The 25,514-nt window shown below is 37.3% G+C and overlaps 1 protein-coding gene across 4 annotated transcripts in view; it reads right to left on the bottom strand.

Annotated features, from left to right (window-relative positions):
• The window catches only part of AKAP6 (A-kinase anchoring protein 6), a 256,721-nt gene that overhangs the window by 155,797 nt on the left and 75,410 nt on the right, over nucleotides 1-25,514 (bottom strand). For all 4 annotated transcript variants that reach the window (XM_031504984.2, XM_031504983.2, XM_021542661.3 and 1 more), the window contains exons 3-4: nucleotides 24,019-24,270; nucleotides 18,081-19,862 (exon numbers count right to left, since the gene is read on the bottom strand). In XM_031504984.2, coding sequence (XP_031360844.2) covers nucleotides 18,081-19,862; nucleotides 24,019-24,270 — 2,034 coding nt within the window. The remainder of the gene's footprint in view (nucleotides 1-18,080; nucleotides 19,863-24,018; nucleotides 24,271-25,514) is intronic.

The raw sequence follows: 25,514 nt of genomic DNA on the forward strand, positions 1-25,514 counted from the left end.
CATTTTTCAAATGACGGCTATAAAATTTTATTGAAACCATTCACAAGCGCACATCTGTAGCAGCCGAGCGCGGCGGCGCGCGGGCCGCGGGAAGGGAAGGGCGGGCCGGGCGGCGGGCCGCCGGCTGAGGGAGCGCCGCGCGCCCGCCCGCGCGCCGTGCCTGGGCCCACAGCGCCACCTCCCGGCGCGCAAACTGTAGGTGAGATTAAATCTCAGCAATGCAGGTCCCACTTCGTTCGCCCTGAATTAGTGATCAAAACAACGGCCCCGGGTTTTGTTTTTCACAGCGGTGCCCAGGATTCCATCCTGCTTATTTGAAGAGCCCGATGCCAGTGGGCAAGGAAGGAGCCGCCCTCGTCAGCCAGCCAGCCCTCCGCGGCTGCCCCTGCCGGGGGGGGCAGTCCGGCTCGGACACCGGGCCCCGTGCGGGGCTCCCCGAGCCAGGCTCGGCAGGGCCAGGCCCCGCTCGGCCCCGGCTCGTTCCCGCGGGCCCCGAGGCCGCGGCGGCGCCGCCGGCTGCGGCCGGGCTCCGGCGCGGGCCGGCGGCCGCCCGCGCGAGCGAGCGCCGCCCGCGCTCCCGCGCTTGGAGAGGGAGCCGGACCGCCGCTCCGCGTAGCCTGCCACAGATGGAGATCCGGGTCTTTAATCCCCTTAAGGCTCATAACAGAGTGGAAGCCCAAAACATAACTTATTCCTGACCGAAGGGCCACTGCCTCACCGCAGACTGACCAGCGCGGAGCCATTTCTATGTAATCAAGGTGGCCTAGTTAACTAGAGGTCAATTAATGACGTACGTGTCATCAGGGACATAAACATCATTAGAATAGTTCCTCTTCTTACCATCTCAGATATTTCCTAGAATATACGTTTTATATAAAAGGCGAAGACAAAACCAGTTCTAAAAAATAATGCAGAAAACATTGTCTTACAACAGAGAAAATCTATTCTGACTCTTTCAGAGAGATACTTTTAAAAACAGATTACATGATACATTGTATTAAAACAAAGAATAGACAATCCTAAATCCCAGTCCAGGAATATTAGTGAAAGAAATAAATTAATAGGATGACAAACTTCAATAGAGGAGATTTTTTTTCCTCGTCATTTAATAAGATATTAATGAAAACACTTTACATCCCTTTCTAGACGCTTCTTACCTTTTTGCCTTTTAAAATCAAGATTATGGGGTTTTTCTCTAGATATTTTTCTTCATCATTTTTAAGATGAGAAAAAGGAAGAAAGTTTCAATGGATAAAAACTTCATTGAAGCTGTGCTGATTTTTCCTGTGTAAGGGTCTGATCTACACAGCATCAAACTACAATGAAAATACTGTCAAATCTACCCACCTTGTACTTTGGTAGAAATTAACAGGAAATTAAGATATTTTATATTCCATCAAAATTTACTGGAAGTTGAAAACTCACAGCTAGCTACATTGAATCTAAAAAATACTGTACAATTCCTCAGACAGAATAGAAGAGAACAGAACAGGAAAAGAAGATGCACCAATATAATCCAGTCTCTCCCTTTAGATCAGCTGGTTCAGTTTTGCAAATATAATAGTTTTGCACCGTGCAAGACATAAAAACTAGAGCTTCTACAGCATAAAGCTATTCTTAGTCTACACTGCCTAATAAAGAAGCAAATGTTTCTTGTTGTTATTGGATGATTTGTAGCTGCTTCTGTAGTAAAGTTTGAAGAAAATGAAAAAGCTATATGTCACATGGGAAATTTTTAAATGTTGACCTTTAAAACCTTCAGCTTTCCATTTTTTTCATGACAATTTTACAAATTCTCCAAGGGGGAAGAAGAAAGTCCTGATCACACACCCCTGAAAAAAGCTAGAGCAAAAATGGCATCATTTGAAATTTAGAACATACGAAGTTGGATTTTTTTGTGGTTCAATTCTATTTTCTCTGGATGAATAAAAATTAAAAAGACAATTCTAAGTATTGGGGGTGGGGGGGAGTAAGTTTAACTCAGTGTGTCTGCTTAATTATCTTATAAAATGAAAATATGCTTAATTCAATTGTTCTGCACAATTAAGGAATTCATTAATTAACTGAAGTATTAAATATAAATTTGATGGGATTTGACAAAAATATCTTGACACTTCCTTATTAATGACCAGAACACTCAAAATTTTTGAATCACAACAGCAAGAATTCATTTGCTGAGTCATGCAAAGGCATGCTCAGAGACCAAAGGCATGCATGGATATTGGGCTGAGGAAGGATGTGTCTGGAAATGTGCCTCCTACCCTTGTTCTGTTAAACATAAGGGCATACAGAAGATACAGATACCCCACCTGCTGCACAGGGCTGCAGGGCTCTCTCCACCCAGTACAGCTGCACAAAGAATCTTGGTTTAGGCAGCCTGGTTTTGTCTGCCACGTGAGATAACAGGGCAGGAGAGTAGCTGTGGTGCTGTGCCACCCTTGCAAGAAACCCTGGGGCATGGGGGTGAGGCTTACAAAGGTGGACAGATTAACACATTTCATGCACAATTTGTTATATTTTATAGGACTGTGTTTGTGTTCCATCCCAAATTTACATTATAAAAATGGAATATTTTTAATGGACATAGAAGTAAGTAGTCTTTGGCAACCAAGCAGTTTGTGCCTGACTCCATCTCTTCCTCCTGTTTGATAGATTGTTTAGATATTCCTCCCTAACCAGGATGACTGTTCAGCACACCTCACTGCTCACTACCTGCACCCCACTACTGCCTCTTGACATGGACCAGGATTTCCTCACTCCCTGTATTTCTCCAACTTCCACAGTCCCCTCCTGTGCGTTCCCATTGAATTTCAGAAGCTCACCCCATTTCTGGACAAAGACTAGCCATCCTCTTTTAGAAATGTATCTCCTTTAACTCCTACTTCCTAGTTTGCAGTAACAGACCTGGCAATTATGTTAATGCCACCAAATGAGTAAATCAAATAAGTTTTGGTATCTGCGGGTTGTAGCTATGCTCCTGTAGCTGGTGGCACAGCCAGTCCTCATGGTTTAAAAGAAGTAGAGCTCAAGAGAAATATTATGGGCTGCCAGCAAAATAACAAGAGTTGACCTAACTGAAAAACTTCTGGTAACAACTAGAAAGCTAGTGATAAGTACGTAAGTGCTTATGAGATTTTAGAAAGGTTCCCACCCCTTTGCATATTCTCATGCTTCTCAGGGGTGTTGCTCAGACATCTTTTCGTTGGGTTGCAATTTTTCTGAGCAGGACACAAGACCTTCCAGAACAGCTTTACTATCACAGCCATGAAAAAACTGAGTTGACTGTTGAGTCACTTAAAACAATGCACAAATGCCTCTCAGCTAGGTTAACACCACTTCTTGCACTAGAACTTTTTAAGTTTCCTAACTTCATTGCAGTGGTTTAATTTTACTTTTACATTAGAGGCTTTTTTTTTTTTTTTTGTCAGATAGGCAAGTAAACAGTTCTGGTGTTCAATAATTTTAGCACTTCAAATGATCTCATTTAGACTTTGAAGTTTAGCTTTCATTAACTGAATAGAATGGGAAAAAAAGGCAGTTTCTATCTCAGCTGCAGCTATCACTTTACAAGCCCAGCTTTTATTGGACATTTAGAATGGAAGTAAACCAAAGCCCAGTTCTGTAGTTTTGAGCTTTGGTCCAACAGCACATTTAGGGTTACCAAAAAATTGAATGCAGAAACATGCAACTTTTTTTTACTGTTGTTATATTAAAAGCAGCAGTATTTTATATGGCTTTAGTAGATTTTTGATGTGGATTCCTTTAGATGGGGAATTTGGATATACACACTTAAGGAAGTGCATATAACAAAATTAGTATTGCCAAAATTATGCCATTAATATGAGGAAGCAACTCCATCCAACTAGCATCATTATGAAAAGTTTTACAGTACTGATCCTGGCTCAAGTTCTGTGTTTCCATTTTGAGGAAAAAAAAATCCAAGATTTATTGCACCTACATGGCATGGGTAACAAATTTATTTCAATATATTTTGGCTTGCAATTTCAAGCTATGCAATTTTAACACCACTTAATTTATTAGTCTTACATTTTCATTTTACATGTATGCTGGCTTAAGGCACTTAGTCATTGCATTTCTAAAAGTACGAAGACCTTCTAATGGCCTAAAATAAGATTAAAACCAGAATAAAAGCAACACTCCAAACCATTAAATGCAAACATACTAAAATTATCTGCCATGATAGATAAGTCTGATGGTGGAAGGTCTCCTCTGTTCCACGAGCCTCAGTGTGGAAGCACCAGACAACAGTGCTTGTTAAATCACTACCCCCAGACCTTTTTTCTTTCTACCTTGCCTTTTATTACACAAAGGGAGTTCTCCTCTTAAAAGAATTGGTTATGAGGCTGTGTGCTTAAAAATGAATGCCCAATTTTGTTGCAAGCCTACAGTGTTGTAAAGTTTGTTCCCAATTTACAAAAAGACTGAGCTCACAGAGGTGTCTGTGTACAAGGATGGGCTGGCTCTTAGGGCACTTCTATCACAGAATACATTAAGAAAACCCTTTGTCTAACCACAAAAGGACTTGCATATTAGTCTCAGGAGGAACACATTCCTGCCCATGGACTTTATTTTCAAAAGGATAAAAGTGCGCTTTCTTCATAGGCAAAGGTAAGTCAAAGAAATCCAGGTACTCAAGAGCATGAGGCTGCAGCAAACTGCCACGGTCAATTTAATTGGAGGCAGAGCCAGAGGCAGCAATAAAACCATTAGCAATACAGATGTTAGGGATCCCAAAGGAACCAAGATGCCACAATGGGAAATATTCTTTGTGTGATATTGTCAAGATTCTGTGACAGGCAGTGACCTTACAGAAACATAAAACTGACCAAACACATCTGTAGGATGGAAACACTTAACATGAGGTTTAGGATATATTCACAAATAATTCAGAAACTTGGAGGCTTTCTCCTAAAGAAGTGCCACATTTACTGAATAGTCCTAGTTTAGGAGCATGTGGGCCTTAAATGTTCCCTCCAAACAGGGTAAAAGATCAAATACTTTTCTTAGTGGACATCTATGTAAAGATATAACTTCTATGTATTGTCCAGTTAAGCATTTCAAAGACTGTTAAATTGCACAAATCTTTCATGAATGCCACCTCTAGGCTTTGTGCCTACCTACCACACACAGAAGTTATTACTAAATGCATTTTCTCTAATGGGCATCTATTGAATAGGCCATTAATTATACAGTTATGGAACTTCCTGTTCCATAGCCACAGGATAGTCATTGGCTCATTACTTTTCCCAGGTTAAGAGTCCAAGCTATTTTTCCATACTGTATTCTGACTATATCAGGAACAACAAAAAATATTTTTAATTTCTCAGTTTCCTAAAGCCTTTGAGGCAAAAAAGCCACAACCATAACAGTAGGATTTGCTTTAAAAGCATGAGAAGTGGAGAGAAACATCGGAAGTGTTACTTTTTAATCCATTATAAACAGCTATATTTGACAACAGTGCGAGTAATTGTGCTATAGAAAGTTCACTGCCCCAGTGGTACTGTTGACTTTGTTTCTACTTTTAGACAAAAAGCAGGTTATGGCAACCTGAATATTAAAAATCACTCTTTAATGCATCTTTGTAGATACTTAAACTTTTCCAGGATGCTACAAACAATTCTTTTTTTGCCCTATGCATTGTCTTACCTTTGGCTCAAGGTGAAGATCTACTTTCTCTTTAAAAGTACTATCACAAGGCCTTCACTGCTGTTGGAAACTTTCAAAATCTAAAAAAGGAATTCTCAGTACCAGCAGATTCACTGTGGAGCAAAGGTAGATATGGGAAAACAAAGCAAATTCTTCCAGAGAACCCTGTTCTAATTTTTAGGTTAGCAGAGAAGATTCCAAAACAACTGGTAACATTTCCCCTTTTGAAGGATCAGTGAACACTCAGAAACACAGAAACAAAACCCACGGGCTGGAAGGATGGTGCTGGAGAGAAGCATGTAGCCGTGAGGCCAAGAGAACAGTGCATAGGAATGCAATACAGCAGTGCAGGAAAAGCCAGAGTCATTGCGACTTTGCATGGGTTGAAAAGCAGGGGGACTGGCAGAGAGAAGGAAGCAGAAAGACAGGAATACTTGATTCTTCCATCATTTAAAGAATCCTCTGGTATGAACTGAACAGCCATACAGGTTAGTTGTAAACCTCCAGAGATGCCATCTGCTCTGATTGCAAATGGCTGCTGGCCTCTGCTCATGCTGATGTGGCCAGATGTAACGTTAACAGGAACGGAGCCAGAAAAAGTTCCTGCATTCATTCTGGTGAGGATTGAGGTCTCACTGAGAAAATATGAGTGCTGTACCTCAAAAGCAATGCGAGGCTCAAAGCACTCCTGGGGACTGAGAAAATAAATGAGCACATCCTTTGCAGCAGGGAAAAATCCTACATCTGCGTTCACATTCTGGATGACAGACAGTGATTTTGCTTATCTGCATCCTAAGTTATCAGGTCCACTACTTTGAATTCCAGTTATTTCCAAAGTGAGGCCGTGGGCATGAGCCCTCTGGTGGAGGCTGCACGGGCCGCCTGCCAGCACTGCTGAGCCACCGGGAACAGTGGGAGGGACACTGACCAAAACATCCCTGTAACACAGGCAAGCTTCATTGCCACTGCCTTATGCACATCAGTATCGGCTAAAGAAGAAAACATTTTCTACTGTTCTAATCAGAACTGGCTTCTATCAGAAACCCTCTACAGTGTGGATCTGTATTAAAATGTTTCTAGCATTCAACTCGTTCAGCATTCTGAGTCTGGGTGAAATTGCTGGGGTTCACTGGAAAAAGGCTCCTTAGGGAAAATATTGAAACTATGGAAAGAATAGTATAGGCAGCAGAAAGGAGAAACTCATGAGTTAAGGGATACCAAGAGCCCTAAAAATGAGACAGACTGAACAGGCTATAAGGAAATGGGGCATATGCAGGGAGAAAAATGGAGGAGGAGGAAATACAAGGAAAAGAAAAAATAGCTATCTATAGTTAGTGGGGGGAAAAAAAGTGTGATGTGCTTTTGGCCTTTAGCAATAAAACAGGCAGGCAGAAGCTCTGAGAGTTAAATGTGGAACAGTCAGAAGTCATAATATTGAATGATCTGAGTCATGTACAAACTTCTGAAGACTCATACAAGTCTGGTCTTCCAAGTTCATCATACTACTAGGATTGATATAAAGTCTGAAAATATAGTTATTTACAAAGACCAATGTCTTTTATTGGTCATGTATCACAGAAACTCTCCTGCTCTTAAAATATTTTTTTTTTCTGAGTAATTTCTTTTCTACATAAAAATCAGGAGGTCTAAGAAGCATCTAGGAAACAAAGAAAGATGTCCAAAGTATCTAATATAGGATAAGTTTTGTCTTATGTATCACAGCATCAAATATACTAAACAAAAGCTCTTTCAGCTGGTACTTTTTATATGACCCTATCTAAGTCAAATACTTTTATCTAGAGATCAGCTAAGACATGTGAATGTTTTTAGGTCACATATTCTTGTTTCATTCAGTAAACCATGGAGCAAGAATGTCTCCAGAAATTTGTAGCCAAGGATGTATCACAAAAAGGATGAGAACCAGCAAATAAATCTGCCTGGGCCACAAAAGATGATGCCAGTAATTCCCAGAAAGGGGGACTTTAGCTTTGCAGCAGCAGCTGGAAGGAATGTCTGGATTCTGAAGGGACCATGAGCACAGCACAGGAGAGGGACCTGTCTTAGATAAAAATGCCAGACACCAAACTAAGCTATTATGTACTGTATAAAGAATAGTGGCACAAAGCTGCAGTAAATTCCTATCTACTTCACAGGCCCCAAATTTTTTCTTTTTTCTTTTTTTTTTTTTTTTTTGGTGCACTCTACACTAGAATAGAAAACATAGAAGTTAGTTCAGGACCTCTTGTTTGAAAGTACAAATTTACTATTTATTCTACAGGTAAACCAATAATCAAGTCTCCTGATAAGCACTGTTCCCTTTCTTTCAATTTGAAATGTTTGTTATGCAGCAACCTTGATCCAAACTCTAATGATAATGGAAGTCATTAAATAAGATCGTAATTTTCAGCAAATTTAGGACTTAGTCTGATGCTTTGTGTAAAAGTGTTGCCAAGATAACTATGGATGTTGAAGCAACTTACAGTGATGTAAGGGTACTTGGAAGTACTGCATTTCCTCTTCATGTAATTATTTTAAATGTTGTGTTGACAACATAATTTATTTTCAGATTTTTTTTAAAGCTAATGTATGTATTGATTATGAGATGAACTGCATCCAAAAGACAAACTAATCTCCATTTACAATTTTATCCATATTATGTCCTTTATGTAATAAATTAATATAAAGCTTTATTCTGCTCTGAAAAATAGGCAGTTTTTGATGACCATCATTCCTTGGTTTGCATACCCTGAGTGTCTGGGCTTCAGAGAGTGGATGGGGGTGGAACATCCTTGTGCAGCTGCTATTTCCAGCTGATGGTCAGCTGCTACCTTGCATATGTGTTGGGCACTGGAGGACACTCCATTTGCACCGTGGTGGCACCTCCCCTAACTGGTCCAAACATTTCTTTCTTCTTTGATCTCACAGTTTCTAGAAATAAACCTTGTTCCCCAAGCATTTAATTCCTTGAAAGGTACACATGGTATACACACACTATGTTGTGCCTGTAGCCTGAAGTCTGAGTGGAATAATGTCAATTAAAAAATGCTTTGTGAAGTTTCAAAAATGCTATGTTTTCCTTAACAAATAATAAATCACATTAAAATAATGAAATTATCCAGATTTTATACCCTTACACCATAGCACAAAATTAATTCCATAGTATTTTCAGTATCTTTTGAATAAAAGTTATGTTCATTATTTTTACATAAAAATAATGAACATAGAATTTTTGTAAGTTAGTCAGTAAGTGACAAGAAAAGAAAGAAAGCCACTATATTCTTGACCTGATGGTCGCAAAGCCAGGGCTGTTTATTTAGATAATATTACTATAGTTCTCTATTCAACATTAAATTTGTTGGGATAAAATACATAGCAAAAAATTACTTGGAGACTACGATAGAGAAAAAATTATATTAACAAAGAGGAAACGTTCTAGCTTATGATTTATTTATTCTCCGAGTTTCTAACAAGCACGTTTGTAAAGTTGTGCGGGCTCATTCATTTGAGAAGGAAATTAAAAAGCAGTAAAATACGTGCAGTAAGCAGTTTTGGCCTCGAGAGGGCAATATATCACCACGTCTGAAAAGTTTTCCAAGAAGAAAAAATCACTTTTTACTAAAATAGAACAGATGCTGTTTGCTTGTGGGCAAGTGCTAAATATATTGACCTCTGCTGTATCATTGACATGACTTAAGATATAATGACCACCATTCCTTTTTAAAATCAGAACGTTTAATTCAGCATTTCCTATTTTTCAAGGCTAATTGGTTAGAAGAGGTTAAGTCTGTCACCTCACAAGAGATATTGTAATTCTTTGACCCATGAACTTGTTTTGCAGTTAAGATTTCTGAATTTTAAAAAAGGGAAATTATGATTGCTACTCTTTGCTAAATATGGCAACAGGAAGGAGAGATTAAGATTCACCACCTCTTCTTTTTACTCCATTATTATTCCTCCAGTTTCCTCATTTAGCCTCCTGTTATGCACCCAGTTCCTGTTCACCTGCAGTCTCCAAAGAAATCCTGTCACTATTAGTTCCTCCATTAACTATTTTCATTTGCTTCCTAATTTATTAACTTTCCATTTTAGATAGCTTCTTTTTTTAGTGGTCTCTAGGGGACCTTCTTCTACACCCTCTCTAGACCCTAATTCTGAACATTTATTATGCACAGATTTGGACATATTTACAGAACAAAATTAACAATCAATCTCGGGACTTGTTTCCTTTTGTCTTCTTTATTTTTAAAATATTTTAGAAGTTTTTCTGTTTTTTTAAACATTCACTTTTTATCCCCTGGATTTCTCTACCTCAACAAAGCTGCAAGAGATTTGAACTGCAATACATGACCCTAGTTTGGACTTACCTGAGGCATTTTTTAGGTTAGCTGCTATAATTGTCTTGCAGCTAATGGTGCAACAGATGATTTTAAATTATTCTGGGTGTCTTTAGTCATATATAGCTCAGTGAGGAAACATTCATGTAGTCACATGTAGGCATCAGCAGAGAAAAAGCGCTTAGTAATATTAAGTTACTGTGATTTGAACATCTACACTGTCTACTACCAAAAATATGTCTGCTTGGTGGTTCTCCCAGTGTCAGCCTAGAGAGACTCCAACACTGGCCAAAGGAAACCAGAAGCAAATCTAGCTCTCGCTTGGGAAAACCTTACTTGACCTGAATGTAAGACAATGATCAAAGTAAGTCTTTATTAACAATTTAGGAAAATTCAGATACAACTCCAGTTTGATCGACAAAGAATACCTCAGCTATTTGTGAGGTTTATAATCTCTGCTCCAAAACATGAAGCAAAGACAAGAAATCAATTTTTTGCCCTTTTGGTTACTTTCAAAATAAATAAAGAAAAACTGCATAAGCAGACAGACAGTCTGAAGCAAACCTCTTAGAGACAGTTTCCTGACCATATTTACCACAAATTATATTCATTCTGATGCCTAATGATGACAACTATGATTTAATGGCTTATTCCTGATCATAAGATACTGGAAAGGATGAAAGAAAGAAAACTAGTTGCTGTCAAAATATATAAAGACACAAAAGCAGAAAAAGATATGAAGAGATTTTGAGAAGTTATGCAATAATCTTATGTAAGTGGCTTTGATCTTTCCTTTCAGGTCAATCCTCTCAAGACCCTTGCTCATTTGTCATGCTCTGACTCATCTCTAGCATGTACACATTTTAAGGCAATGATGTGTAAACAGTAGATACACTGGAATTTGATTTAGGTGAAAATTAGTAGCAATCTATTATTTAAAAAATTAAATATTTAGAATAGAGCATAGTCGTTTTGGTATACTGTATGTTTCTGGAATATCCTGTACTTCCTTACAGAAGATACATAAAACATGAGTACCATAGAGACTAAGTATATTATGTAACAGAGCAGCTAGACCTTAAAACACTGTGAAAGGCATAACCTTATGAATGTAAAAGGCAGTGAGCATTCTCATCCCTTTGTATTTACCATTTTTAAGGGAATATTAGTAATTTCAAATGTAATAGTTTTCTGTTTCATAATGGAGGCACTTCAAGGAGCCATAAAATCAATACAGTAAGTAATTAACAGGACAGATCCGAAGTTATCTCAAACTTTTCACAATGAACCAACCTTCTCCCCAGCACCTATAAGACTGCAGTTACAGATGATTCAATCTTAAATAACAGAAGATCCTTCTTAAACCACCACACTCATACTGAAGTAAATTCCCAATAGTATTTTGACTCTGTTTTGAAAGCTTCCAAACCTACTTCAGTGGTTTCTGTGTGTTTTTCTCTGCCTTCATGAGAAAACTGAATGCACTAAACAATTACAGACAGACAAGTATATCATATGAGCACTTTGAAGTCACCAGTGATTCATTGTCCAAATTGCAGCTGTGCCCCTGTTGAATCTGGAGCCTCTGTTGGCTATCCAGGTAAGTCACCTGGTGCCCACTGCTCACTCTCCTGCCTATCCTTGGCTACAGTGAGAGCAAGAAGTCCACCTCTTGCAGTCGTACTCTTCCATCTCTCCACCTGCAGCACTTTTACACTCTATAGCCTAATAGCAGAGATCCACAGACCCTCAACCAATATCAAGAAAGTTTCCAGTTCACAAATAAATAACGTGGATGGCTCTGATTCTAGCTTGTGGCTATGCTGTGGTATAGATGATTAAGACATGACTCTGGGTTATAAAGCCAATGATCACATAAAACTGATCTGAGTGACTATAATAATGGAAATTGAGGGCTCACAAACATTTAGGAAAAGCAGCTGCTTCTTGGTTTATCTAAGTTGGTCATAGCAATCCCTCTGGTATCTAAATATGTACAAAAAAGAACAGAATTATGAGGCTTTTTGCAGTCAAATGTGTCACGTCAGATGTGAGCCAAACTACCACCAGTTCTAAATGCTAGTGACATACCCTCAAAACAATGCCACTAAAATTATTTGGGAGCAGATTCCTTTCTATTTCTTTCTCTCCCTCTCTGTTCCTCTCCCTCTCTCTTCCCCCCACCAATTATTTGGAATGACTTGCCAAATCCTGAATGTAAGAAATCCCTGATCTAAAACTACTCACTGCCAAATCATTACGAGGTCTTTACATTGGAAAATCAAACCATTCCAAACAAGCATATGCTTCACAGTAGATGTGTTTCATTAAGGAAGCATAATTCCTGCAGTCAGTTGTAGAGTTAAAAATGCAGAATTCTGACAGCTTAGATAGAAACTGCCATTTTCTGGAAATTGCTGGTTTCAAACATGCTCAAACTATTTCTGGTAAAGCAAATGCCAAAGAAAAGTGAATGTACTTGGAGGAGCTGTTTAAAATTCAAGCAAACTGTTAGGAACTAAGTGTTTTGGAGGAACAGAGGGCTCACTGTATTTCAATATCTTCTAGCAAAGCTCTATTTGTCTGCCTAAATGTGAGACTTCCATATGTATACAATATTATTGCTTAATAATGGTTTAACCAGCTTGAAAGCTGATGGATGGGCTTTTGAAGCAGGGAAGCATCATCACGCTCAAAACAGCAAAACACAAACTTGTGTCTCAGTAGAAAATGTGAAGTGACATTTTCAATTATGCTGCACCAAGCAGCAAGGCTGCTGAGAAAACTTCAGAGCTGCCAAGGAATTTCTGGATCTGATACCTCTTTCACTTACTGTTTTTTATAAACTGGTCATCAACCAAAAGAAGTATTTCCATCTAAATGGTATGAAACAGTGTAAGTAAGATTCAAAAATGAACAGATTTTGGCAAGCACACTATTAGAAAATGACAAAATCAATTTCTTTTAAAAAAGCAAATATTAGAAGCATGAAGTTATTGAAAGCAAGAGATATAAGGGGAGCACTACAACACTTCAAAAATTCTTTATCTGGTAATTCAAAAAAACCCAGGTCTGTGCCATGTTGATTATGTTTACTTTTTTCCTCCCAATCTGACATTACTAATTTCGTTCCATATTTCTCTTTGTTGCCAAACTTCATCAGATTTATCAGTTCTCTACCTTAGCCCCACAGCTCAAACTGCATTTGACCTCTGTGCAGGCTTTTCCCTCTAATCCAAACATGAGTAAACTTCCCCTAAAGCAATCCAGCTTCTATCTTAGCTATACTAGTGTGTTTTCAGTCCATTCTCTGTCCAGAAGCAACTCTGCCCTCTTTCAACCTAAACAAATTATTTCACCTTTGTGTCATCTCTCCAACCATTTTTTAAAAAACTGGCTCTCCACTACTCAAATGGACTGTCAGCCACATCTTCAACACAAACTTGCTCTACCAAGTCCATTAGACACTTGAAGAAGTCTACCATTTAGTTACTTTTTATGACTATTCTCTAAAAATGGAAATATTTCCCACCCCAACAGACCAGCTATTTGTCACAGTAACAAGTTTAGATATGATATTGAAGTCTCCTCTGCAGACTGAACTGATCCTTAGATCCTCCTTAACAGGAAGGTTATTCCCATTACTACAATTTAAAACAGGGGTCTTAGATCTCTGCTCTCCTGAGGCATCCTAGGTTCAAGACGGGTAAATGGTTGCAGAAGGGTGATTGGCTCCCTGCTCAGGTCCTGGAAGGCAGTAAAATTTTTATCCATCTCTGCTGTAGGAACCCTGGGGCATGACAACTGACAGCTGAAAAACCCATAGAGCAGCATGATTTTATCTCCTTATCACATCAAGAAGGTGGGGAGCCAAGACTGACTGGGATACACAGACAAAATATGGAGCCAACAGAGTTCTGGACAAGTTTATGAAATGTGATGAACTGAAAATATGGGATCAATCGATAGCAAATTGCTTCTTGCAGAGGAAATTCAGCTGCCTCTTTCAAAAACAGAGCCTGTGATAAAACAAGCTATAAATATATACTACAACAACACAAAAACAAACAAAAAACCCCCAGCAATTTGCTCCATACAATTAACCCTGAGGCCTACAAAGCAAACACATCTTCACTTAAATGAAGTGCCTTGCAAATGGTTACATTCCTAACCTTTTTCCTAACCTAAAAACAAGTAGATGGAATTACCACATATTACAGCACAAGGGTATCAGTAGAGTCAATCTAGTATCAATTTCTAGAAAAAGAGGAAAAATAGATAAAACTGCCTAAACAAGGTTACTTTATTGTTATTATATTTTATTCACATAAAATGATTGAAAATATATTGCCATTAGATCGGTCCAAAATAAGTTTTGCCCCCAATTTTTCAGTTTGCACAAAAAAATGGGGGGAAACTCCAATTATTAATGATTTTAAGGAAAACTCAGCTTTCTCACAGAAAGCAAACCTTGAAGCATTCTGAAACTGATACTCTGAAGTCCTAGTGTTACATATGAGAAGTGGCAAAGAGCTAAATTCTTACAGCAAAGAAGTCCATTGGCATTGTCTGTGAGAATACTGCTGTTATAACTGTTCCCCTTTTAGCTACTGTACCAGAAACTATAGAGCTTAATTTGCTTTCTAAAATTCATTTGGGGCAACTCCTAGAAGCTGAACTAAAACAATGAGAGGAACTTTCAGAATTTGTTATCATTCCTTTTCACGTTTAACTCCAAAAAGTAATTTCTGAAACATAAAAGTAACAGCCACATAAATTGTTTTGGACCCCAGAATGAAGGTTCCCATTACTAAGGGTACAAAAAACATGTGCCAGAGGGTTACCTGCAGTGCAAGACAAAATATGACAAGATTATGCAATATTTATTGCAATGCAAGAAAGTGGCCCTATGTAACAGCAAATGGGGCAGTTGAGTAGAGTTCTATCTGTAGACAACCAGGAATATTAACAGCACGATAATGTCCATGCAAGGACATCTATCTTCATTTGCAAGTATGAAAAATAACAATTTATCAGTTTCTGCCCATGACTATAATTTCTATAACTAAGAAATTATTAAAATTTCAAATAAAATGCTTAAGCCTATTTTCAACATATTACCTTATGTGAAGATATTACCAGATTTATACTAATTCAAAATTATTCCCATAATAATCATAATAAAATACCAACATTTTCTTGTTTTTCCTATTACCTACCTAAAATATTACTTTCAATGATTCTGAGGCTTCCAGTTGTTTCTAAGTTGTCATAACCCCAAAATGAAAGACTAAGTTATTTTAGTTTTGTTTACAATCTTAATAAATAAAATACATCAGGTTAGACATTTGCAGCAGTGCAACTGGATTGGATTACTAATGGGAAAAAGCATGCTTCTTCTGTCCTTAAAATGAAGTTCACCTTTCAGATCTGACTTCTTCAGCACAAAACTGCTGCTAACAAAAGCAGTACTGAATTATTGCTAAGACATATTTGTGAAATTAGGAAACCCCTTTTTGAGTGGGATACATCTTCTTAGATAACAGAATTAACACAAGAACCAATTTACAATAATTGAAAAAAGCAATGACACATTTTTGATTCTTGTCTTAGGGAATTATGAAGCAGGAGATCTAGTAAAAGAAAGAACTTAATTGTGGTACAGGTGTGGTATTTTTCCTTAGATTCCTCTTTGTTCAAACTATTTCATAGCATCACATAAGGGAGGAATTTTCTATTTTCTTATTACTTACATCAAACTAAAGTATCTCAGCAAGGCATCATATTGTCACTGAGGCAGGATTTACCTTGGTTAGAGCTTTCAAAAAAGTGTAAAACTGGTTTCTAACTAGTCTTACAAGAAGATTTAATGACTAGCAACAACAGAAAAACTTGGGTAAATAAGCAGCTTGGGGGAAAATAATTTCTTTAAAATAATATAATTTTCCTTAACTATTGCAAAATTTTCCACCTGATTATTTTTATTCCCTATTCAGAAAGCACATTTAGTGAAATACGAAACTTACTTATGTGCTGCTTTTAAGCTGATGGATACAGAGCTCTCTTCCTAGAAGTCCCCTTTGCATCTGCTGTTCTTTCTGTTAAAAGCCCTTCTTTTACTATGAGCCAAAAACACTTAATGAGATTATTTTCAAGCTCCAACTTAACATTTTCCAAACATTTATCACAACCAGAAACACTGAGAACTTGTAGAAAGTGCAGTGTCAGCAGCAGACAAGTTCCTCAAGGACAAGAGCAGCAGCTGGAGTCACTAGCTAGAAGGGTTTACCCTGGCCACAGAGCAGCTAACTACTTTTAATTGCTGTCACAAGCTCAATCCACTCTCCAGAGCAGGTGAGGAAAGTTTGGAGAGTAAGAGGGTTTTTACAGCTGCAGCCTGTTGTTACAGCTGATTCTTATTCCTCCATTCTGGTAGGACTGAACTGCAGCTGCAAGGAATCACACAAAGAGAGATGGTCCCTCAAAAGAGAATTACCTTTTCAAAAAGTTTGATAAAAATAAATATGGTGATTTAAGTGTATGATACAAGAAGTTTCTCTGCCACCTGTTTTGTGCCAAAAGGAAGGCAGCATCTAGTGGAAGGCACTGGTCCCTAGACACTCAACAATTCCACTCTTAAACAGGCTCTGGCAGTGTCATTTGAAAGACAGTATCTTATGTATTTACAAGCATCTTTGATGAGCTTTGTTGCTTTCACAGAATGACAGGCTCTGTATCTGTCAGCTTCAGCTGGACTAATTTTCAACACTACACAGACTCAAGGACAGAAACAATTTTCACTTACTAAGACAGTTCTTTCATCAAAGTCTGGAATATGAGCCTCACCCACAAAGACAGAGGTAGAAGTTTGCACCATTACACACTGCCCTTTACAGCTGACAGCTGCTGCAACCTCATTTGTTTAAGAAGAAATTTCTTTCTGTATTTTCTACCCCTACTTTATATTCAAATATCTCTAGCTCAACTACTTCCCTACTAGTCATAATACTTCCCATGTCTTCAAAAGTTACAGAAATTGTGCTTGGGAAGAAGGACTTTCTGGCCATATAAAACTAGTCCTTTTTTCTCAGCTCATACACAACATGATAAAACAGAAGATACTGCAGATATCAGATTTAGCATTTAGATGCCAACATCGCCCTTTAACACATGTGTTATGAATTTTAAAACATTTTGAAATCTAATAGAGATGGAGCTTTCTTTTCTGAAAACTTAAATGCCATTGAGGATGTACATGAGATGTTCTGAGGTGAAGAGTTCTCTGCAATGGCCAGGAAGATGAATCAGAAAACTGAAAGAAACATTTACTGTGAATGTAACCTAAGAATTATATTAGTGAGATGGCTAGATCTTTATTTGATTATTCATTCAAATTCACCTCCCTTTACAAAGTTTATCTTTTTTTCTCAAAAAGACTTCTCAGTGAAGTCCCATCTCATGTGAAGTTTAATGGAATAGTATATAATTATTGCTCTAGCATATTGCACTAATACATTGCTATTAAGAAGGATTATATAAGTTAATAAAAAAAGAGTGATGCTTAGTTTCACCAACACAGGAGGGAAAATAATCACTGCAAGGGGAAAGAACTAATTAAAAAGAAACGTTGCTATTATACCTAATTTGGCAGGAATCAAGATTCCTATTCTCAGACTAAAGCCAATCTTTTTAATGAACAAAATAGGTAGACAATATCAAGTATAACTTCATTCAATTACAGCAAAGATTCCTGATTCTGTAATGTTTATTTTACCCTTTCTGCAAAAAAATAATGTGTCATGTACTCAATCCTAGCAAAGATAAGTGGTATTGGTAAAATAATGGTTTAAAGGCATTGATGTAAGTAAAATGATATAGGCAAATTATGTATAGTTAGTTCAAGTTAACTTCAGTCCATTATAATTACAATAATTGCTGCTTTTGTCTACTTCCAGAATAGATAAGATGATTTTCAGCATTAGAAGAAGACAAAAAAGCAACCTTATCCCTGCCAGCAGCTCCATCTCCACATACAGGCTTCTCAAGAACATAGTAAAAAATATAGTATTATTGCCTTACCTCAATTTTTTCCCATATGGTTTCATAATTCTCTTGATGCTGTATATCTTGCATCAGTTGATGAATTAAAGCTGATTTATTTGAAGAAGTCTCATTCCCAGTGGGCTGAGTGGCAGCAGTCCTTTCTGACTTTTCTTCAATGTATTTTTTAACACAAGACATGGGCATAGAAATATCTTCATCAGAGAGAATATCACTGAGAGGCCCAGATTCAATACTGTCACCTAATGAGGATACTATATCACTTGAAGAACTGGGTGAAATTTTACCCCTTTTTTTGTGCTTTTTTGTCTGGTATGTCGGATACATTTCTGAATCTGAGTTCATTTCTGACAGCTCCCAGTCATCAATGTTTTGAATGGTATCTCTTCGGGGCTTTTGGGGCAGCAACTTTGTCAAGTTTTCTAGTTTTAAAGCTAATACCTCAGTCTGTTTGAGATGTGAAGGAAGTGCTAAATATTCATCAGATCCATACCATACCTCGTTGTCCTTAGTAGTTTTCTGAGTATAGTGTGGTGTTGAAGATAAGGTTTTATTTTTCTTTCTTCTCAGCAGAAGAGGGGATGAGCTGGAAAGCTCAGAACCAGCTGAAGAAACACTCTTTTGGCTATGTGTTGCTGAGCTGAAGGGCTCAGTTTTAACTTGTGATTGCCCATTTGGATCTCTCTCGTTACAAGAATCTGAAGATGCAGAAGAATCTGTTTCTGTCTCCTCTAGAGACTTAGAGGTATGAGAAGTAATTCCATTCTGCAGAGAACACCCTCTTTTTTTGACCTGGGTTGATGGAGTTTTGTTACACATACTTCCAAGTGTTCCATCAGTTTTCACTTTCTCTGGAGAATCATGAGACTGCTTGTGCCTTGATTTTTCTTTACATGTGTAGAAAGTAGACTTTTCTAGAATAATGGGGCTGTCTTTGAAGTGATTATTTATTGTGTACTCAAGATTTTTATCACTTATTGTATTTAAGCAATCGTATGACTGACTAACTGCCGATGGACTGTTGGTATAGGGCGGCTGTAAAGCTAGGCAAAGCTTGGACCTGTCTGGTGGATCTAGCAATGAGGGTGTACTTCTACTCATTTCATTTTTAACTATTTGAGAAATTTGCCTTTTTAAGTCATTGGCTTCCATATACTCTTTAAACACATCATCTTTCAGAAACAAACCTCTTTTTGGCAATGTAGGCTGCGTGGGAGAGTCTTCATTATAGTTAAAGCAGTCTCTTATGGACCTCTTCGGTGTTGAATTTTCACAGTGAGAGTCTTTGATATTTTCACCAGTGTGCTGTGGGGGACTGCTCTCTGGATCCTTTGACATGAAAAGTGCTTTGCTGTCAGTAGGTAAAACACCATTTTCAGAGAAAGGTCCTTTAGAAAGAGAGGAATTTCCAGAAGGAGATGCTTGTGAGAGATCACATGAAGCTTTCTTGTCTTTGGTTTCTTCTCTATCTTCTGCTGAAAGAGGTACATTATTTTCTTTTTCCTTCAAAGCTTCATTACACTGGGAAGCAATGGAATCTGTTGCTACTGCAAGTAAACCCACACTTCTGATAAGTCCTGGAAATTCCTTATCCATCTCACTGTAGTTCCAGGATTCAAATGATTTTGCTTTCCCTTGGCCAGAGGTCATATCATCCAGAGCACCAAGCAAATCCTCACTAGGACTGTAATCAGATAGTTCAAATGCAGTAATACCACAATCCAGGGACAAGTAATTTTGAGAACATTTGATGGTTAACTGTCCAGAATCATCAACTTCAGTTAAAGAGTCAAGACGATCCTGAAATACACAAAGAAATGGTATTTTTTTGGAATATTAATTTTCATACACAGAACACACAAAGTAATGAAACAAAAAACAATTCCTGTGTTTCACTGCATAACATCTAGAGAAGGGTCCATCACTGACCTGTCCCTTTTTGCAGTACCCTGTAATAAGCTAACCATTCTGAAGTATTTGGGAATTAAAAATGGCAGTAATTTGAAAATGCTACATTTCAGTCTGGTACAGCAAGTTATTTAAAACAGAAACTCACTTTTTTATTGGTATTTTCCTCATTTAATTCTGCTTTCAGTTTTACTTACTGTGTAGGGGGGGATTCAGAAATTCTATACAGTAGACTTGAAGCATTTCCTGTGTTAACTACATAAAAAAGGAGGGAGGGTACTTTGGGGGCTGCTGAGTGTACGAGTCTCCTTGTTAATCTTGTTTTCTCAAAAATCCATGTTGTTCTATCATCTTTCAGATGATTGGCAGAATGTTTTTTCCAAGCATCATGCAGCAATGATGAACATTTGTTCCCATAATTCTAAGATAGAGACTGCTAATTTCATTTCACTTTTTTTGTAGCATTATCACCTGAAAATTTATTTGCCAGATATTTAGAGCACAAATGAAGAATGGCACAAGGAAAAGAAACTATAATGTTAAGCCTCCAGCCTGACATGCTCCCTTGTCAATATTTTCTCAATTGAAGTCCTTCCATCTCAGAAACATGGATGTAGCCAGAGGAGACCATTTCAGGTGGCAAATGAGATTTTAAAATCAAAGTCAAATTAGTGCTTATAAAGATTTTGGTCTTTTTTGAAGGACAGATAAGATTAAGATACAAAACTGCATGATAAAAAACATTCATGGCAAAATTATATTTAGTATACAGTGTAAGCATATTTTCAATAGGTCTTCTAATATACAGTACTTTTGCTTATAGAGACTACTTAAAAAAATACCATGAAGGGGAGAAATTCATGTTCTAGGATTCTAATTTTACATGCCTAAATCAGAATACTGGTCTTTCTTTCCAGGTTTGTTCTGATAATAGTTTTTTTTAAGCAAACTCCCAATAGGTTTATGTCTGAATAACTTGTCTCACTACATTGCCCAAATCCATAGTTTAAAGACACTTAGCATCATGCTTGAAGAAGGTGCAGTAGCCACCTAATCTCTCCATCTCACAATAAACTACATGGATTTGGTCTGAACAGGAATTATTTTGATAAAGAAGGCTATTGTTTGCCAATGCCCATAAAGATAAAAACATACAATATCTGAGCCCTGTACTCCATCCGCCCCCACTCTTTACTTCAAGTAAAAATAGAATAAAATCCTCCAGCTAGAAATATTTATAGAAAAAATTTACTAGAAGGGTATCAGCCACAGTCTTGGATACTGAATGTATCTCTTCTTTAGCAAATTCTATCCAGATGTAGATCCCATGCCACAGATTTGGCATTGTCAACAGCTCAGAATTAAAAGGGGAATTTTCTATAAATCTGTCAAATTTATATATTGGAGCTGCATTTGTTAAGGAAAATAGTGACTAAATAAGCTGCATTGTCCTTCTAATCTCGGGAAATTATTATAAACTGTAAAACCATTTATAAATCAAAACCTTTCCAAGGCCCTAAGGACCTTTATTTTTTCTGAGTAATGAGCTCTATTCTTTTGTCTCTTTTTTTTAAGAGACAAACAGAGTGTTTATTTACATAAATAAAATTTACAATCATATGCATTAAACCATCTTACTTGGTCATTTTCCAAGCAGCCTCTGAAATGTGTGCTTCAGATGAACTTTATTTAATGCCAGTATTATAATTTTTTTTATTGTTTTTATCTCAAAAAGTTATTAAATTTAGTTATCTGTATGGCCACCAATAGGAATGCTCTAGTTAATTTTTTTTTTTACTTTTCACGTAGTAATGCTTACTTTAAAGATCCCAATACTAAAAAGAACACGGGTAAGAGTAAATACAATTGTCCCTACATTATATTTGATTTGTTTTTAATGTTCATCAGCTAAAGCCAGTATCATTATACATCATAAAAACTTGAATATGTGAAGGTTAGAAATTGCAGAGCAATTTCTGTGGACCTATTCAAGCAATAAGGCAGAAACTTGATACCAACTTTGTGTCCCTGCTATTGCTAGCCAATAAATTTATCAAATATTATTTATGTTTTAATTGGAGTGGATAAAAAAACATAATGTCAGTATATTTCATGTCATAGTACCGTGTAAGCCCATCTGGCAACATATGTTTTCCCTACTGAGAAATAATCTTTTCTTCCCCAGTCAATCCTTCTCTCTAGAGCAGGGATGTTTTTTTCAGCAGTTGTAATCAGAGCCAGATGGAACATTTCCTGTTTCTTAGTATCTGAATATGCAGCTTCTTTATGTCTTAAAATTACCATGTCCTTGTCATAAAATAATGACTTCCCGCTAATTCACAAACCTGGGTATAAAGAAAAGAGTAGATTTCCTTCAGACCTGCAAGAATTTTACTAGCAAGGGCAAAGCAGAAACTGAATCTGAAAGAGCCAGGTGTGGGTAAATAGTAAAGGTAAGAAGATTTCCAGAAAGCTGTAAAAGCAGACCTTAGAAACAGAAAGAACAGAAAACTTAGAGCTAGCTGCAGCTGCAAAGTCTGAAAGTAGAAAAGTTACAATAGTGCAGCAAGGAAGGGCATGAAACAATAGTTTGAGTTTTAGGCTTGGCTAAGATAGACCTTAAGACTGCAGAAAAATATGTTTAGCAAGACAGTAGAAGGTTTTAAGCTTAATAATGAAGTATTGTGTACTATTAATAGAACGCATACAAGCAAGCATTGTGTGCAGCAGGTGTATGTATACTTTTAGTAATTGGCTAGAACAATTGTCTGTAAGCTTTAGCAAAATGCTATTGGCTAGAAAGTTTTTTAAATGCTCTGTAACAAAGAAATCTTTGGCTGCTGCTGGCAAGACATGAGCTGTTGCCATCTTCCTATTGTCTCAACCATGTAATGAGACTGATGCCACAATAAAGCTCAAGGAATGTATCCCAGCAGTCCTATCCTGTTCATGAAAAACCACCAACACAGCCAGGTATGCATACATCAGGAAGAGGGGGTGTGGAAGGTGGGCCTGGGCATCTGTGAGCATTGATTTCTGGACCACCCCCTTTGTTGTGCCAAAGAAAAATATGAAACCCAACAGGGAGCAGAGAAATATTCATATTCTCTTTGTACTTGAGTATATGAAATTCAGGACAGGTCTAGGAGACTTCTGACTTCCTATGTGACACGGTCACAGAATTCACATCACTGATCTAGAGGTCTCTTTCTGTAAATGCACCTAATCATTACTAGAGCATTTTATCTTAATCTTAGGACTATCAAAAATTGCCAGCATGCTATGTATTAACCATTAATTATCCTAACTATCAAAAACATCCATCTTCTTTAAGTTCAAAAAAAAGTAGGCCAGTAGTATCCTTCTCAGTTAATTTAGTAACAATAATTTCAAAAGAAAAGGTATTTTAGTTAAATAAACCCAGCTTTACAAACCATTTAAAGGTGTGTGAATTTGGTATTACAGTCAGAGTAAACAGTGTACAATTTTTGCATCGTTGTTCTCAGAAAAAAATTAATGACAGTTTAAAGGCATAATGCAGAATTGCCACTCAAATAAAGGCCATCATCTTGCTATAGAGGAATGTTGACTTAGGCTGGAAAGTTTTGGAAATATTTTGTAAGCTTCACATTTGTGTATGCAGAAAGGAAATGTATAAACTTGCACTGAAGAAATCACTGCACTATGAAATTAACTTTTGAATTGGCTGCAAACCTTAAATACTCGAGTGACCAGATGAACAGCTTTGGAACAGATGCACCTCTGTAAGTCTTTCAAATCCTTTCTGAAAAATATTTCAATCAAGAATAAACACTGATAGAAAACATTGCCACTAGTATGACATTTCTGAAAGCTGATCTTAATTTGCACTAATTTGGTTCAAAATAACAGGTATTGGCTAAAAATTAAAAAAAAAAAATAAAACAAATTTAGCAAAATATCTAGAAGTCATCCTTAAAGCTGTCATCCTAGCAATTTTAAATGTGCAATAACGATGATCTGCTTTGAACACAAATAAAACCCTTCAAACAGGAGTTAGTTACTGTACCTCCTTAGTCTCTTCAGAAAATGCTTGCAGAATATCAGTCTGCCTGGTGTAGTTTCCATTGGCGTCCTGTAGTCCCTGGAGAATGCGTTCTCTCAGAACCAGGACAGAAACACGTAGCTGGTGCCAGAGGAGTTGCACTGTATGGATATCGACTATCACATTGACAGAGTAAGACAGAAGCTTCAGGGAAAACTCAGTCTCTAGTAGGGCATGAATTTGTTCAACATGATCAGATATATCTTCACAAATATCCTGTAATGGAAAAATAAAGTAGATATTTAGCTACAGGCATGGTCTTCTCATGGATCAGATCTACTTTTCATGTACTTTTAATAAAATGCAGAATAGACTTTTTCATAGAGGAAATATACTGTAATTAATACCTCCAGATTTTTTTTTCTTTTTTTTTTTTAATTCATGGCAATGCTACAGCAACTGAACCAGCAGCTGTCCTATTTGGCAGTACTGCTCAGTAAGTGCAGAGACAGCATACAATATAGAAGGATGGCACAACAAGATCACATGAATCACAAGCAGAAAACTAACACCATAAAGTGGCATCCTAGAAGACAGCAATAGGAATGAAAGTGGTAGGATTGCCAGGAGCTACCTCCCTCTGTGCTACACACACACCAGTTAAAATGCAAAGAATCTGGTCTGAGCCATCATCAAAGAAATTCATTTGGACAGAGTTTAAAACCAATCTCTATAAGAAGGACAAAAGTTTGGGATAGACTCAATGGGAACAAGCAATTTCTGCTCCCCATTGCTGTCTATGGTGGTGACGGGGCACTGATTTTCGCACAGTCCTGCTCTGGGCACAAAACTGAACAGAAGATAGGGGGAAAAGGAGAAAGAAGCAAAACAGAGAAGCTGGAAACATCTGTGCTGAGAAAGGAGAAAGAAAATATGAGTTACCAGGTTATAAAGCCAAACTTCTGATGGCATGGTATCCTCCAAATTTAAAATTATTGTTACAGATTATTAAGGTTATGCTGCATACAGAGTAAAACAATTTCAATCTACTCTTCTTTCCCTTTGTGAAAGGACAAATCACACTGCTAAGGAACATTTAGGCATATGCTATTGAGCAAACATCACTCTACAACACTTCTGTTTGAAAACTATGTGTAAAAAGCATGTTATATACAAGTAAGGAAATGTAACTAAAACACTGAAGAAACTTGGCACTGGACCTAGAAGTTTTCTTCCAACATCTCTGGCAGCAAATTAAGGTGACTTAATAACATATTTAAAGTCAAGACCTACTTATAAAAAAATATTAATTTCATTCAAATCTCCTGAAATCTCATATATATAAATTAAAGTGAAAATAATAATAATTTTGCATGTTAAATTTACTATTGAAACAATTCTATCAGACAATTGCAGTGAAATCTTATGTCTCTGATGACCGGGGTTTTGTACAGCAGTAGCATAACAAGAAAATTAGTAAACCTGATCATTTCTAAATTAATGATACAGAACAGTACTTT

Source organism: Lonchura striata, chromosome 6 (assembly GCF_046129695.1).
Source record: "Lonchura striata isolate bLonStr1 chromosome 6, bLonStr1.mat, whole genome shotgun sequence".
NCBI lineage: Eukaryota > Metazoa > Chordata > Aves > Passeriformes > Estrildidae > Lonchura > Lonchura striata.